This window comes from Narcine bancroftii, chromosome 3 (assembly GCF_036971445.1).
Source record: "Narcine bancroftii isolate sNarBan1 chromosome 3, sNarBan1.hap1, whole genome shotgun sequence".
In the NCBI taxonomy this organism is placed as follows: domain Eukaryota; kingdom Metazoa; phylum Chordata; class Chondrichthyes; order Torpediniformes; family Narcinidae; genus Narcine; species Narcine bancroftii.
In genome coordinates, this window is record NC_091471.1 from 50,244,577 (window position 1) to 50,261,381 (window position 16,805).

General features: G+C 41.3%; 1 protein-coding gene across 2 annotated transcripts in view; it reads right to left on the reverse strand.

The window, feature by feature from the left end:
- adamts12 (ADAM metallopeptidase with thrombospondin type 1 motif, 12) overlaps positions 1–16,805 on the reverse strand; it is a 727,938-nt gene that overhangs the window by 253,233 nt on the left and 457,900 nt on the right. For both annotated transcript variants that reach the window (XM_069924031.1, XM_069924030.1), the window contains exon 13: positions 14,032–14,165. In XM_069924031.1, coding sequence (XP_069780132.1) covers positions 14,032–14,165 — 134 coding nt within the window. The remainder of the gene's footprint in view (positions 1–14,031; positions 14,166–16,805) is intronic.

Consider the following 16,805-nt stretch of genomic DNA (forward strand, 5'->3'; position numbering starts at 1 on the left):
TATCACACTCCTCCTTGTGCCTTCCCTTATTCACACTGAAGTGGTATTCCAATTTCTGAACTTCATATTGACGTACATTTGCTTTCTTGTGTTTTTTTTTCATCTCATTTAATCTCCTCTATTTTGCACTACATTTACTTATGTTACTAAATCTTGCATCTACTTTTGCTTTTTGGATTGCATTTTAACAGCCAGATTATTGAACACATCATCCACACTTTGCACTTGCTACTTATCAACCTGTCTATACACAATGCAAGATGTTATGTGTGTTCATGTCACATCTTAATGAAACTCTCATTGAATACAATTAGTTATGTTTTGTGGGTAAATACAACAGCTAATATCTGCACACCAACATCCTAAAATTTATAATGAAATAATACATTTTTTTGCATCTTTGCTTAAAAGCAGCCATTCTCAATGGGAGCCATACGGACCCTCTGGGTTCACAGTACATTTAAGGGGAGCCATGGACTGAAAACTCTTAACATTTTTTCATGTAGTCAGTAGGAAAGAAGTGCAGAAGAAACCAACCAATTTCACAGTGAATTCAATGGGACAATAAACTTTGAGCAGAGACTTTAGCAGAAAACAAATTGAGAATGGCTACTTTAAAGAGAAATATTGCTAAGGGATTAGGAGCTGCCTTTGTTCTCTTTCAGACAGAACAGAAAACAGTTTATATCTTACACTGCAGAAGTGACACCCAATGGGTGACACTGCGACAATGGATGCTCCGTCAATACAGCGTTGCTACATTTAATAGAGTTTCATAGTCAAAAGTGCCGTACCCACCGAACAAGGAAAGACCTTCCTTCCCACACCTTGCTATCTGTGTGGTAAGGGAGGAATGGCTCCTGGGCAGAGTCCAGGTGATAGAAATAGGGGAGTGTTGTTGAAGGGTCTGGAGATAAAGTTAATTGGATTGAAGCCAGAATTGTATTCAGTTCTAGATGTCAAATTTTAAGAAGGATGTGGAACCGATGGAGAGGATGCAGAGATTTACCACAACGTTACCTGGATTGGAGAATGTGTCTTATGAGGCAAGGTTAACAGAGCTAGAGCTTTTCTCACTGCAGTGAAGAAAGATGAGAGGTGACTTAATATAGGTCTACAAGATTATGAGAAACATTGATAGGGTAGACAAACAGGACCTTTTTTCTGAGGGCAACAATAGTAAACATCAGAGTTCATATTTATTAATTGAGGGAAGGAAACTTTGGGGGATATGTCAGGGATACTTTTTTTTAAACACCGAAAGTAGTAAGTGCCTGAAATGCACATGGTGGTCATGGAGGCTGATATAATGGAGATGTTAAAAAGTCGCTTAGACAGATACATGGATTAAGGTAAAATAGGGAGAATGTGGTCAGGAATGTTTAGTTTTTTGAGTAGGTTTATCTAGATTGGCACCTCTTCATAGTGTACTCTCATGTTCTACTTCCAGCTTATTTAATCTCTCTTCAAGTTACTGCCACCATTTGCTTAGTCCTCCTTTAGTGTTTGTGAATGTGAGAGATCTACCTTCAAAAAATTTTGAATCGTTGCACCATGATTTTTGAAAAATTGTTGCGCCAGCTAAAGCTGTGGAATGACTCAGGTCCGAATCATCAGAAATATATCTTTATCCCCATTATTATTTGTCATCTACATGAGAGATTTGGATAACAATGAAGTTGGCATGGTTGACAAGTTTGCAGATGACTCCAAAACTGGTTGTATAGTGGATAATGGAAACAGTTATCTGATATGACAACAGGATATTGATCATCTGGGAAAGTGGGCCAAGGAATGGAAGATGGAATTTAACTTGGAGAAATGTGAGTTATTGCAATTTGGAAATTAAACCAGGGCAGGACTTGTACAGCTTATGGCAAGGCACTGCAGAGTCTTGTGGAACAGAGAGGCCCAGGAGTGCCAATACATCGTTCCCTGAAAATCACAACACATGCACACAGGATGTTGAAGAAAGCATGTGGCACAGATCAGTCAGGCCATTGGGTACAAGAGTTTGGAAGACATGTTGCAATTACAAGATGTTGGTGAGTCTTTAGGTTATCTGTACTGTATAACATAAAGACTATATGACTCTGTTCAACACAGAAAGTATTTTGTCTGCTTTTTAAAATAAACCTCCTATTGTTCTAAATGCTCATTACAGGAATCTATCCAGTGAATGTCGACTGCACAACCTCTGTTGTAAACATCATTCCTTTGGTAGGGAAATCACAACTTTGCACAAAAATCCAGGTGATGTCTCACTAGATCCATTTTTCTTAATTGCTGTGACGTCATTACAATTATACTCCTTCTCTTGCAATAAAGGGCAACACAGACCCTTTGACCTCTTTGTTTTCCTAACTGCTTGCTGGACCTGCGCATTCACTTTCTTTCATTCATTTTCCTTTAAAGAGGTAGTACTGAGCAAACATAAGTGTAAAGATGGATAAGTCCTCTAGTCTTGATAGAACTCATCTCAAGTATTGAAACAAATGACAGAAGTTACAGTAGAAGCTTTGGTGATCAATTACCAAAACTGTATAGACTCTGGGGAGATCCCAGTGGATTTGAAGATGCCACTAATTAAAAAAGAATGTTGGCAAAAGGCAGTTAGTTTAAAATCTGTGGTTGGGAAAATGCTTGAAGTTATCATTAAAGAAGAAATAGTGAGGTAACTGGAGTAAAATAGATCCATCAGAAAGATGCAGCATGGAATTCGGTTTGACTAAATTACTGGAGTTCTTTGAGGACCTAATGAGCACAGCAGATGGAGGAGAGCAGATAGACTTCGTGTTATATGGCGAGCTCTCCACTGGCCACCGTGACAGAGGTGCACCAAAGAAAAGGTACAAGGACTGCCTAAAGAAATCTCTTGGTGCCTGCCACATTGACCACCGCCAGTGGGCTGATAACGCCTCAAACCGTGCATCTTGGCGCCTCACAGTTTGGCGGGCAGCAACCTCCTTTGAAGAAGACCGCAGAGCCCACCTCACTGACAAAAGGCAAAGGAGGAAAAACCCAACACCCAACCCCAACCAACCAATTTTCCCTTGCAACCGCTGCAATCGTGTCTGCCTGTCCCGCATCGGACTTGTCAGCCACAAACGAGCCTGCAGCTGACGTGGACTTTTTACCCCCTCCACAAATCTTCGTCCGCGAAGCCAAGCCAAAGAAGAAAGATTAGCATTGACAGAGGATTGGTTAACCAACAGAAAGCAGAGAGTTGGGATACAGTGGTGCTTTTTTTCTGGTTGCAATCAGTGGGAGAAGAATGTGAGGTTATCCACATTGAAAGGAAAAATGGAAGACAAGATTGTCATTTAAATGGAAAGCAATTGCAACATGCTGCCATGCAGAAGGACTTGGGAGTGCTTGTACATCAGTGTTTCACAACCATTTTCTTTCCACTCACATACCACTTTAAGTTTTCCCTACGCCACAGTGATTAGTAAGGGATTGCTTAAGGTGGTATGTGGGTAGAAAGAAAAAGTTTGAAAACCACGTTTTCATCGTACCTAATTGACTTGTTATGTGCACAGTTTCATAACTCCAAAGGAACTGGGCCAATGCCAATTTTTCTCAAGCAAAATATTTCAGTAACAATTGGGTTTAGAGCAGTGATTCTCACCCTTCCCTTCCCACTCACTTACCATCACAGAACACTGATGGCATAGAGATTACTTAAACTGGTATGTGAGTGGAAAGAAAAAGGTTGAGAACCACTGTTATACATTAATCGCAAAATGTTGGTTGCATGTGTTGCAGGCTATCAAAAAGGCAAATGGAATAATGGCCTTTATTGCTAGAGGAATTGAATTTAAGAGCAGGGAGATTATGCTGCAATTTACAAGGTTCTGGTGAGGCCATAACTGGAATACTGCATATAGTTCTGGTCTCCTTACTTGACAAAGGATGTACTGGATTTGGAGAAGGGGTTCATCAGGTTGATTCCTGATGATGAGGAGGTTAGCCTTTGAGGAGAGATTGAGTCATCTGGGACTGTACCCTACTGAATTTGGAAGAAATAGAGGGGATGTTTTTGAAACATAAAATTATCAAAGGCATACATAAGAGAGTAGGTAATTCGTTCCCATTGGTGGGGGAGATTAGAACTAGGGGACATAGCCTCAAGATTCAGGGTAGTAAATTTAGGATGGAGATAAGGAGGAACTGCTTTTCCCAGAAGGTGGTGAATCTATGGAATTTTCTGCCCATTGAAGCAGTGGAAGCTACCTCAGTAAATATACTTAAGACATTTACAAAGTAGGAGAATTAAGGGATATGGGGTAAAGGCATGTAGATGGAGATGAGCCTATTATCAGATCAGCCATGATCTCATTGAATGGGGGAGCAGGCTCAACGGGCTGGATCGCCTTCTCCTGGTCCTACTTCTTATGTTCTAATGTACATGTATACCCAGATCCTCTGAACATGAACAATTTTCAACCTCTCACCATTTAAAGAAAAACAGCACACCTTTCTATTTTCTTTGTGTTAAACAGTCTACGACTGGCAGGCTGCAGTGTTGGTAGTGATGCTGGGGTTGAGGTGTTAGAAGGGAGATGGTGGAGGATGGGTTGGTGCTTCACCAGTTCTAAGACATCTAGCATTGATTGGGGTAAAGGGAATTGTGGATTGGACAAAGAGGAAGTAGGCATGATGGCAGTTCGCGGATTGCTGTTACACCTCAGTGACTCGGGTTTGAATCCAGCGCTCTCTGCAAGGACTACGTATGTTCTCCCAGTGCATTTCCTTTGGGTATTCTGATTTCCTTCCTCCCTGCAAAAAAAATCGTATGAAGTTTATGTTATTTTGTGTATTTGGGCAGAATGGGCTCATGTGGGGGGAAGGATCTGTTGCTGTGCTGTATCTCTAAATATAAAATCACATTAACAAAATGGGACCTGTCTAAGGCAGGTTGCAAGTGACTGACTCCTCACTGGGAATCTGCTCAGACAGGTTCCTTCAAAATAACTTTTGAAGCTGGTCTCAGAGGTAGCGTGAAGATTTGCTTCTACATGAGTAGCTTCAACATCTATGAGTCGGAGTAATTGGAAATCCTAACAGTGGCAGCCGGCCACTGTATTTGTACCGACATTCTGTAACGCAAGTGAATCACATAGACAGAGGAATTGAAAGAGGCAAAAATTTTGCTGCTTCCCATTCTAGATCATTTTTTATCACAATTGAATCATGGAGCAAGTTAAGTCACTTTTATTCATTGTTCCTACCATGTTTGGACAGTAAAGATAAGACAGGGTTTCTCCAGGACCACGGAGCATATTTACATAAATCTAAGTTAAGATAGAAGTTAAACACTTAAAATATTAAATATTAAGATGTAAGTCATAAGAGTCCCTGGTACCAAGATATTCTATGTTCTGGGAATTCAGGAGTCTGATGGCCTGGGGGGGGAAAAAAACTGTTGCCTAATATGGACGTAAGGGCCCTGGTACTGTAGTAACTCCTACCAGATGGCAAAAGAGTTCACAGTTTACTTGACAGGTGTGTGACAATGCATATTGCCTTTTGCCTGCATCAAGTGTTGCAAATGTCCCTCATGGTCAGACGAGAGCCCCCAACGATTTTTTCCACTGACTTCACTATATTTTGCAGGGTCTTGGGGTCCAAGCAGGTATAGCTTTCAAACCAGGAGATAATGCAGCTACACAGGAAGCTCTCAATACATTCTCGGTAGAATGCAGTGAGGATGGGAGATAGGAAATGAACTTTCCTTTGCAGGAAGTAGAGGTGCTGATGGGCTTTCTTGGCTCATCAAAGAATGGCATAACCTTGTACAATTTCTGGGGAAAAATGTTCTTCAACAACAAAAATCAGCCAGGAAATAAGCGTTCTGCTGAAAGGCATTGAGACTTAATTGAAGAATTAATTAATTCACAATTGCAGGAAAAAACAGAACCTGTATTAACTTACTTTAACTATTCTCTCCTTTCCCCCTCCCACCCGCTCCCTCCCATCCATTTTAAGATTCAGTTTTTAAAAGCAGCCAATGTGTTTTCCAAAGAATTTCTTCATATTTTCATCAGTGTCTGTATTTGTTTCAGAATGTTCAAAACTCAGGTGAGTCCATAGCACTGACAGCAGCTCACCTACTAAGCTCAGTCCTGCCACTGTGTGATATGAAAGAGATTTCCACTGCATGGAATATTCCAGAAATAAACAAAGTGCAAGCCTGACCTTGATCAACAAAGAGCAGGAGAAAGTTTGTGCAATTGGAGTAAGGTGCAAAATAGTAACTGATATGAAAATAAAAATTCCACATGACTTCAAGATTGCAAGTCAAGAAAACAGAAAGTCAAACAATTAGAGGCCAGGAACAATTCACAAAGTTGCTCAAAAATTCAAAATAAACAATCAGGATAATTAAAATGGTTCAAACTATCTGACAGGAGCTTGTGAGAGTGAAGGCTAAAATGGATTGTCAATTAGATCCTTAAAAAGTAATTAAGGATCACAGTGCAGGGTTAAACCATGTCTGCTGCCTGCCTGCACACCAGTTCAATTAAATGGCTTTATTTATTTGGGCCATAGGTCCATCAGGGCAAAAATATATGAATGATGAAGAATTACAAAACATCAGTCTAGACATGAGGATTTTAAACATTGTACTGGAAGCCTTGGTGGTGCAGGTGAAATTCAGGAGAAATACATTGTATTGCCTAGGTCCAGCAGCATTTCCTGATACATTCAAAAAGAGGTGGGAGCAAGAGGCCCAGGGAACTTTAATGATCATAAATACATCTTCCTATTACTGCCACCAGATCAATGTCCTTGTGAATATCTAGCAGCCACTCCTCTTAGACTGGCACCCATGAATGACAGGGCAGTCCTTGGCTGTGATATGAGGCCCAAAACTGCTTGCGGTCATACAGCAAGGCCGTAAGTCATGGTGCACCTACAGCAGTATCACTACATGTGAGCAGAACTAGCAAAAGCTGGGGCAAAAGGGCTTTTGCTACATTATCGCCTACTCAAGTTTTAAAAAACAAAAGGTGAATTTACCTTTAATGCAGGGGACAGAAAAGGCAATGAGCGCCATCCTTTGATGTAGTCCAGAGCAGTGCGCAGGCTTCTCAGGGCAAAATGGGGGCGTGGGAACATATAGCACAGTATGGGAGTCCCAGTCAATATTTGGAAAGTTAAAATCTTCTACTATCACAACCTTATGTTTCTGCAGCTGTTTGCTATCTCTACACATTTGCTCCTCCAATTCTCGCTGAGTATTGGGAGATCATGAGTGTGGTTACACCTTTTCCGTTCCTCAGCTCTACCCATATAGCCTCTGGTCTATCCTGCCTGAGCTCAGTTGTGATATTTTCCATGCTGAGCAATGCCACTCCTCCCCCTTTTATCCTCCCCGTTCTATCACAGCTAAAGCAACAGAAACCCGGAACATTGAGCTGCCAGTCCTGCCCCTCCTGCAACCAAGTTTCACTGATGGCCACAATGTCATAATTCGACAATCCAATCCATGTTGTAAGCTCATTTGCCTTTCCTACAATACTCCTTGCATTGAAATAAATGGACCTGAAAACATTTCCACTACATTCAACCTGTTGACTTCCAATGGTGCATTCATTTTAGCATCATCTTTTCCCTCCTCCACTCCTCTATCTGTTCTGGCACTCTAATTCCCCTCCCCCTGCAAATCTAGTTTAAACCCATCAGAGAAGCACTAGCAAACCTGCCCACAATGATATTAGTCCCCTTCCAGTTCAGATGCGAACCAATCCATTGGAACAGGTCCCACCTTACCTGGAAGAGAGTTCAATGATCCAGAAACCTGAAGCCCTCCCTCCTGCACCAGGACTTTAGCCACATGTTAAGCTGCATTATGCTCCTATTTCTAACTTCACTAGCACGTGGCATGCATAGCAATCCTGAGATCACTACCTGCAGGTTATGTCCCTCAACCTAGCACCTAACTCGCTGAACTCTCCTTGTAGAAACTCCTTATCCTTCCTACCCACATCATGGACTGCAACATCTGGTTGCTCACCCTCTCTCCTAAGTATCCGATCATTAACTCTGTTCTCAGCCTGCTGGTTTGACCTTCCAAAATGCATCAACTCACGGTTATCCAGATTGAACTCCATCTGCCACTTTTCTTCCCAACTCTGCATCCTGTCTATATCCATTTGTAACCTATGACAACCTTCAGCAACATCCACAACTCCAACCTTCGTATCATCTGCAAATTTACTGACCCATCCTTCTGCCTCTTCATCTAGGTCATTTATAAAAATCACAAAGAGCAGGGGTTCCAGAACAGATTAATGCAGAACTCTACTAGTCATTGACCTTCATTCAGAATACTTTCTGTCCACTACTACATTCTGCTTTCTACAGCAAACCCATTTGTAATCCACACAGCCAAGGTTCCATGTCTTTCTGAACATGTCTCTCATGGGGGACCTTGTCAAGATACAAGATTCAATTTATTGTCATGTAATAAAACAATATCATATATCAATATCATTCAAATTGCTTTTGCCTGCTGTAAGACAGACAGATTTGCCTGAAGCAGAAATTGCCTGAAGTGCCTCTTACAGTCAGAGAAAGAGAAGCAATTGAGAGTTCCCCCAGAGTCACCGAGTGTCTGTAGATTTACTTTTAGCACTTCTGCAGCCTCCGCAGCCACACAGAGTCCAGTCCAAACCATTGGCAACCCGAGCTCCAGATCAGGAACCCTTTAGTGCCTTCAGCACCCCCTCACATCCCGGTTCTGATACCTCGTACTCCTTCAGCCAATTTTGAGACAGTCTCCAGCAGTCCGCAGCTCAGTGCAAGTCCCCCAACAGCAGTCTCCAGCAGCCCTGGTGGGTTCCTTGCTTTGAATCGCCAGCAGTCCGCCACATGCATAGGTCAAATGCCTTCCTAAAATCCATCTACATCTACCCTCATCACTTTCTTTTGTACCTCCTCAAAAAACTCAATAAGGGTTATGAGGCATGACTGTCCCTTCACAACACCAGGCTGACTATCCTTGAGTAGACTATACTTCTCCAAATGCTCATATATCCTATCCTTAAGAAGTCTCTCCAATAGTTTGCACAGCACCAACAATAAGATTCACTGGTCTATAATCCCCCGGATTTTCCCTATTTCCTTTTTTAAACAAAGAGACCACATCTGGCATTCTCCAATGCTCTGGCACCTCCTCTGTGGCCAAAGAGGACTCAAAAGTCATAGCCACTGCCCCAGCTATCTCTTCCCTCACTTCCCACAGCAACCTGGGGTATATCACGGCCAGACCCGGGGACTTTAAATCTTAATATTTTTAAGAAGATCCAACTCTTCCTCTTCCTTAATCTCAACATGATCCAGCATATGCCTGTCCTTTTCCAAACTCAACATGATCAAGGTCCTTTTTCTTGCGAATACTTAATTATTCATTTAGGACCTCCTCAACCTCCTCTGCCTCCAAGCACGTGTTGCCTCCTTTATCCTTTCATTCTCGTCATCAAATGAAATGTAATATGTCATTGAAAAATCATTTTCTGCATTTTCACTTAGACATTTTTCCTGCTGATCTTGGCGCAGTCAGTGGCAAACATGGTGAAAAGTTTCACCAGCACATTGCGACCATAGAAAAGCGAATCAGGGTAAGTGGAATCCATCAATGCTGGCCGACGACTGTTGGACACTGACATAAGAGGCATCAGGCATCAGAGTACAAATGCACATCAGTGGCCAAATATTTTTAGGTTAGTTGAACAAATACAATTGATAGTTCATTTAATGTTTATCTAAATTCATTCATGATACACCAAGTCTGAAATTATCTTTGTGTTCAGCCTGATGTAATCTATCATAATATCTTTTTCAGGAAACAAAATTGGTGACCAATGTTATTTGATTCTTCTATACTGTAAGGCATAGGTGATGCCGGTAGAGGACCCATAATTCGGAGCCAAACAGGAGTGTGGGTATGACAATGGCTCTGTATATGCTTATCTTTGTGCGGTTTTTCAGTTGGATGTTTTTCCAGACTCTTTTGTGTAGTCTTCCAAAGGCGCTATTTGCCTTGGCGAGTCTGTTGTCTATCTCGTTGTCGATCCTTGCATCCGATGAAATGGTGCAGCCGAGATAGGTAAACTGGTTGACCGTTTCGAGTTTTGTGTGCCCGATGGCTTCCACCAGCGTTGTCTCCGCTCCATCCTCAACATTCACTGGAGCGGCTTCATCACTAACGTCGAAGTACTCGAGATGGCAGAGGCCGACAGCATCGAATCCACGCTGCTGAAGATCCAACTGCGCTGGGTGGGTCACGTCTCCAGAATGGAGGACCATCGCCTCCCCAAGATTGTGTTCTATGGCGAGCTCTCCACTGGCCACCGTATCAGAGGTGCACCAAAGAAGAGGTGCCTAAAGAAATCTCTTGGTGCCTGCCCCATTGACCACCGCCAGTGGGCTGATCTCGCCTCCAACCGCGCATCTTGGCGCCTCACAGTTCGGCGGGCAGCAACCTCCTTTGAAGAAGACCGCAGAGCCCACCTCACTGACAAAAGACAGAGGAAAAACCCAACACCCAACCCCAACCCACCAATTTTCCCCTGCAACCGTGTCTGCCTGTCCCGCATCGGACTTGTCAGCCACAAACGAGCCTGCAGCTGACGTGGAAATTTACCCCCTCCATAAATCTTCGTCCGCGAATCCAAGCCAAAGAAGAAAAACTGTAAGGCATAATAACATTTAAATGTTTGATATGGAAGTATGTAAATCACATTTCTTCCATGATAAAATGCCTTTCCACTGCTCATCCACCAAGTCAGCCCTCATACATCATTCCAAAACTTGACTGATGGACAATGATAAAACAGTGTGCAGTAAATATTATTATTTCTGGTCTTTTGCATTTGAAAGTAAAAATTATTATGGCAGCATTTTGAAAAAGAGGAGAGTTATGTTGTGCCATACACAAAAGTTCTGGAGAAATACAGCTGGTCAAGCAGGCATATCTTGGAAGTAATTCCATACATCCCTCAAAGTCATTACACAGGTCGATAGGATAGTTATGAAGGCCTATAGGATGCTGGGCTGAGTTCAAGGGTCATGTTGTAACTCTACAAATCTCTGGTGAGACCACACTTAGAGTACTGTATTCAGTTCTGGTCACCTCATTTAGAGGAAGGATGTGGAAGCGATGGAGAGATTTACCAGGATGTTGCCTGGATTGGAAAAAAAAGTCTTATGAGGCAAGGTTAGCAGAGCTGAGAATTTTCTCTTTGGAGCAAAGAAGGATGAGAGGAAACCTAATAGAGGTCTATATGTTTACGAGAGGCATAAATAGGGTGGACAGCAGTGCCTTTTTCCTAAGGGAAGAATAGTGAAGGGAGGGAAGTTTAGTATTTTTTAAGGAAAACATGGGACAGCACAATATTGAGGGCTGAAGGGTCTGTGTACAGTGCTGTTGTGTTCAAAGTTCTTCATTCGATGTTTTCAAAGGTAATTAACTTTTCAGGTCTAAGCCCCTTTGTCAAATTATGATCAAAAAGCAGCCAAGCCCCTGAATAAAATGGTGCAGGGAGGAGAGGAGAGAAGAATGGGCAGGGGAAGGAGCACAGGCAAGAAGTCAAAGGAGGAAATGGGTGGGAGGAAAATAAAGTAAAAAATGAGGTAAAGGATGTAGATTCATAAGTGAATTATTGCTTCACTTGGAAGGACTCTTTGGGGCCCAAAACACTGGTGAGGATGGAGGTGTGGACACAAGTGTAGCATTTCTTGCGGTCACAGGAGTGGGCACTGAGGGGGCGATTAGTGGGAATGGTTGAGTGGACAAGGGAATCCTGGAAAGAGAAATCCTGGTGGAAAGCAGAGAGGGGAGGGGAGGGGAAGATGTGTCTGGTGGTGGGAATCACATTGTAGATGGTGAAATTTGCAGAGGATAATATGTTGGATGTGGAGACTGGTCAGATGGAAGTTGAGAACAAGGGAACCCTATCTTTGCATCTAGGGGCAGAAAAGGTCAAGGCAGATGCCTGTAAGGACTGAGTTGATGGCAGGAGAGTTATGTCTTTGTATGGCCTCACAGAATATTACAAAAATAAACCCAGAATACCTGGCCATTACAGCATTCATAATGGTGAGATCTTTTAATTTCAAGTAGGATCCAAACATTCAACATTTAAAATCTACATCTGAAACCATGTTTAGCTGGAAGTGTGGAATAGATAATCCACTTTGATTTATCCTAAGATCATCACCATCTCAGTTGTCAGTCTCAAGCCCATTGAACTAATGTAAGAGACCAAGAAATAGCTAACAGCACTGGACTCAGAAAGGATTCAGGACAATATAACATCCCAGCTGCTAAACCTACATTCCAGAACCTACTACACCTCTAGCCAAGCTGTTCTGGGACAGTTACAAAACTGGCATCCACCTGATAAAGTAGAAAACAGCCCAGGTACATTCATTCATTAAAAAAAGGATAAATTTAGTTCTCTTAATTAATATGCCATCAGTTTGTTGCCAATAATCAGAAAGGTGATTCAAGCCATCATCACCAGCCTTCGAAATTCCGGTTCCGTAATCTGTTTCATCACTGCCTAGTTTAGGTTTCATCAAAACTCATCACAGATTTGTTCCAAGCATGGATCAAAGAGTTGAATTCTAGAAGTGAGGTGACTGTCTTTGACATTACAGCACTATTTCTCAAGCTTCATATGCTGTAATGATCCTCTGACATTTATTCCCACATCTTGCTCTTCCCTGATAATACTGTTTTTCTATCTTTTCCAATATACAGTATGTCCAATTCTGAGAGTGTATATAGTGAATATGAGAAGAAGCTATTTTAAAGGTTATCCTTTTTAAAAAGTCTTATTTGACTTGAACTTGGGTTTCTTATAAGTGAAATTTGTAAATTATTCTGAAATATTTATACATATTTATTTTATATTATATTTTCAAGTTTATATGTGATTTTTATGTGATGTCTATCACATCGGGGGCAGCTGAAGTTTGGGCCTGATTTCCCGCTCACCCAGGGAAAGTGCACGCATAATACATCACCTCTCCTTTCTCAATGTATTGATTGCTGCATGGCCACTGTCTGGCTTGCCAGGCAGGAGGTCACTGCAAGTGGCCTCTCCTACATTACTACGTCTGTAGTAACAACTTCTCATTGGTGTCCCCCATTTTCACTGAGTTTGTTATGTCATGGCACGACCGAGTGTCTGGCAGCATAACTGGATAGGTAGGGTGCGCTCATTAACCTTGGTTGGCAGCAAGCCTAAGAGAAGGAAAGCTCTGATTTCAAACCCAGGTAGATGGATCATGTTAGCCTCAACAGGCCATCCATCTAGGAGAACAACACTCCATCGTAACACTTATGACCTGAAGATCTAGCTGTCACTGCCCCAGGTGTAAAGGGTGGGGCCAGTACTGCACTCACTGGACTCCACCTGAAAAAATACATTGCGCACGTGTGAAGGACATGCCCGTGTCTACGATCCTTCTTAAATCTTCATTTGCGAAACCAAGCCATGAGTGATATAAGAAATATTGTGTGTGCACTGTGGCACTGTGATCTGGAGAAACAGTTTCATCTGGTTTCACACACACACACACACACACACACACACAAACTTTATCCTGACAATAAGCTGTGTACTACTGTGAGTGAAAAATTTCTTTAGGACATTGTATAAAAGTGTGCTTATTTGATACTCTCTAATCAACAATCATGACAGAAATGCATTCAGAAGGTTTGGATTTGCCTTTAAATCTGGACTTTTCTGACAGGTTATATGCTACAAATAAAAAAGCATTACTGAAAAGGGAACAATACTTCGAACAAGAAAATAATTCAAAGGACTATAACACCCAATATAACATCAAAGAATTACTGTGACATTCCTTTGATGTATGGCAGGAAAAAAAATTGGTCACAAATCATTTGGAAGTTAATGGTGACAAGGAGCTAATAATATTTTTTACTCCACTGTTTGTCACTGGTGAGGAAATATTAACTTTGCATAAAGGAAGCATACGCAACTATACCTTACATATGCCATTGATGCAGATATCTCTGCTGTTTGCCACTTCAGTGCACAATGTCCCATCAATCACGGCGTCGAGCATCTTCTCAGAGAACTGTCCATCGATGGGTCGGCAATGCAGTTCACAGGGATTGGCTTAAAGAGTGAGAAGAGCTTGTTTATAAATCAGCTGGAAGAGTGATTCGAACTTTATGACCAAAACTAGATAAATTGATGAAGTAATTTATTGAAGTTTTTGTTTTTTCCTCTCATCTGAACTTCCAACAAAATTTACTTATTTTTCTTTCAACTTCTGCCTCCTCAGTCAACCTGATCCACAAAGTATACCACTTCCTGAGAAATGCTTCCAGGATTATTTTGTGGGAAACCATTTAAAATTAATGTTGGACAATTATTTTACAATCAATGCCCAAACAGTTTCCCCAATTTTGGCTTATAATGAGCAGAGTATCACACATTACATCAAGAGTAGATAATTTGCTAAGAGTCTTATGTTTAACAATCGATCACCTAAGGTTGAGGAATAAAAGAACGTGAAGGAATAAAATCACAAATCCAACCAAATTTTTAATCAAAGATCATCTCAATTGAAAGAGGCTTTCTGTGAATACCTAGGGATCTTTCTGTTAAAATATTGAATTATATACATTGGTAGAGATGACTCTATAGGCATTATCGATATAATAGGTTGGCGGGCCATCTTTGTGTCATGGTTTCATTTTGTTTATATTTTCTGTCACAACTACTGAACCTGAACAATGTATTGGTGTAATTTATTATTTTTAATAGAGGCTTATTTGTTGCAATTCATGTGAAATTCAAAATAAAATTTACCAATATCCACTGATAATATACAAGATTAATGCTTCATCCATTACTATTAATGTTGCAGCTGAATAGCCTGTAAGGCCTTAGACTCAAACCTTAACCTGTATAAGTTGGGTGTCCATGGTAAGATGTGAACAAAACACCAAGCAAATACATGGCCAGACTTTTCTCTGTGGCATTGTTTATATCAACTACATAATAGAAAAACTTTCATGTAAATCTTGAAGTCAATTTTATATTATTGTGAAGGTGATTTTCTAGATATCAATCGACTCTGGAGGACAGGAAGATTGAAAATATAGTTTTGCTGTTTAAGAAAGGAGGGAGGCAGAGAAAAGGAAGTTACAGGGCTATTACTCATACGACAGTAGTTGGAAAGTTATTGGAGTTGATCCTCAAGGAAGAGGTTATGAAATATCTCGAGGTGCATGACATGAGAGGTCCAAGGCAGCATAGTTTCATGAAAGGAAGATCCAGCCTGACTAACCTATTGTAATTTTTTGAGAAAATCTCAAGTAAGATGGACAGGGGAGAGGGTGTGGATGTGGTGTATTTAGATTTTCAAAAGGCCTTCGATAAATTGCCTAAAAGGCTGCTTAATAAGTTGAGAGCCAATGGAAGTACAGGAAAGATATTAGATTGGGTGGAGCATTGGCTGATAGGCAGGAAGCAAAGGGTTGGCTGCCGGTTACTAGTGGTGTTCTGCAGGGGTCGGTGTTAGGGACACTTCTTTTTACAATATCTATTGATGATTTTGATTATGGATTGAATGGTTTTGTGCCTAAGTTTGAATATGACAGCAAGATAGGTGGTGGAGTAGAAAGTGTTGAAGAAACCAAAAGGCTACAAAGAGACTTGGACAACTTAGGAGAATGGGGAAAAAAATGGCAGATGAGATACAATGTTGAGAAATGTACAGTTGTACATTTTAGTAGAGGAAATAAACAGGCAGATTTATTATTTGGATGGGGAGAAAACTCAAAATTCAGAAGTGCAAATGGATTTGGATCAAGATAGGTGGTGGAGTAGGAAGTGTTGAAGAAACCAAAAGGCTGCAAAGAGACTTGGACAACTTAGGAGAGTGGGGAAAAAAATGGCAGATGAGATACAATGTTGAGAAATGTACAGATGTACACTTTAGTAGAGGAAATAAACAGGCAGATTTATTATTTGGATGGGGAGAAAACTCAAAATTCAGAAGTGCAAATGGATTTGGACCAGCAGTAAGGAAAGTTGGCATTTATTTCGAGAGAAATAATGTATAAGTGTAAAGAGGCATTGATAAGGCTCTATGGGGCACTTGTGAGACCTCATTCGGAATACAGTATGCATTTTTCAGCCCCTTATCTTAGAAGGGATGTAATGATGTTGGAGAGAGTACAGATAAGATTTACCAGGATGATTCTTGGAATGCAAAGGCAAATATATGAGGAGCTTTTTTCGGCTCCTGGTCTATATTCATCAGAATATAGAAGAATGAGAGGGAATCTTATAGAAACATTTTGAATGCTGAAAGGATTGGACAGAGTAGATGTGAATAAGATGTTTTCCGTGGTGGATGAATCCAGGACAAGAGGGCACAGTCTTAGAATTAGAAGGTACCCATTTAAAACAGAGATGAGGAGAAATTTCCTTAGCCAGAGGGTTGTAGATTTGTGGAAAATTGTTCCCACATACAGCTGTGAAGGCCGGATCACTGGGGAAGTTTAAGGAAGGAGATTGACAGCTATCTAATCAAGGGTATCAAGGGATTTGGGGAAAAGGCCAGAAATTGGAACTAGATGAGAGAATAGCTCAAGGTGGAGTTGCGGAGCGGACTTGGTGGGCTGAGTGGCCTACTTCTGTTCCTTTATCTTGTGAAGATCATGCGGCATTTGGCCCATTGCTAGGTCTGCATTTGCCCAAACTTGTGTGTTGAGGGCCAATCTTTGGTTCAGACAGCTCCCA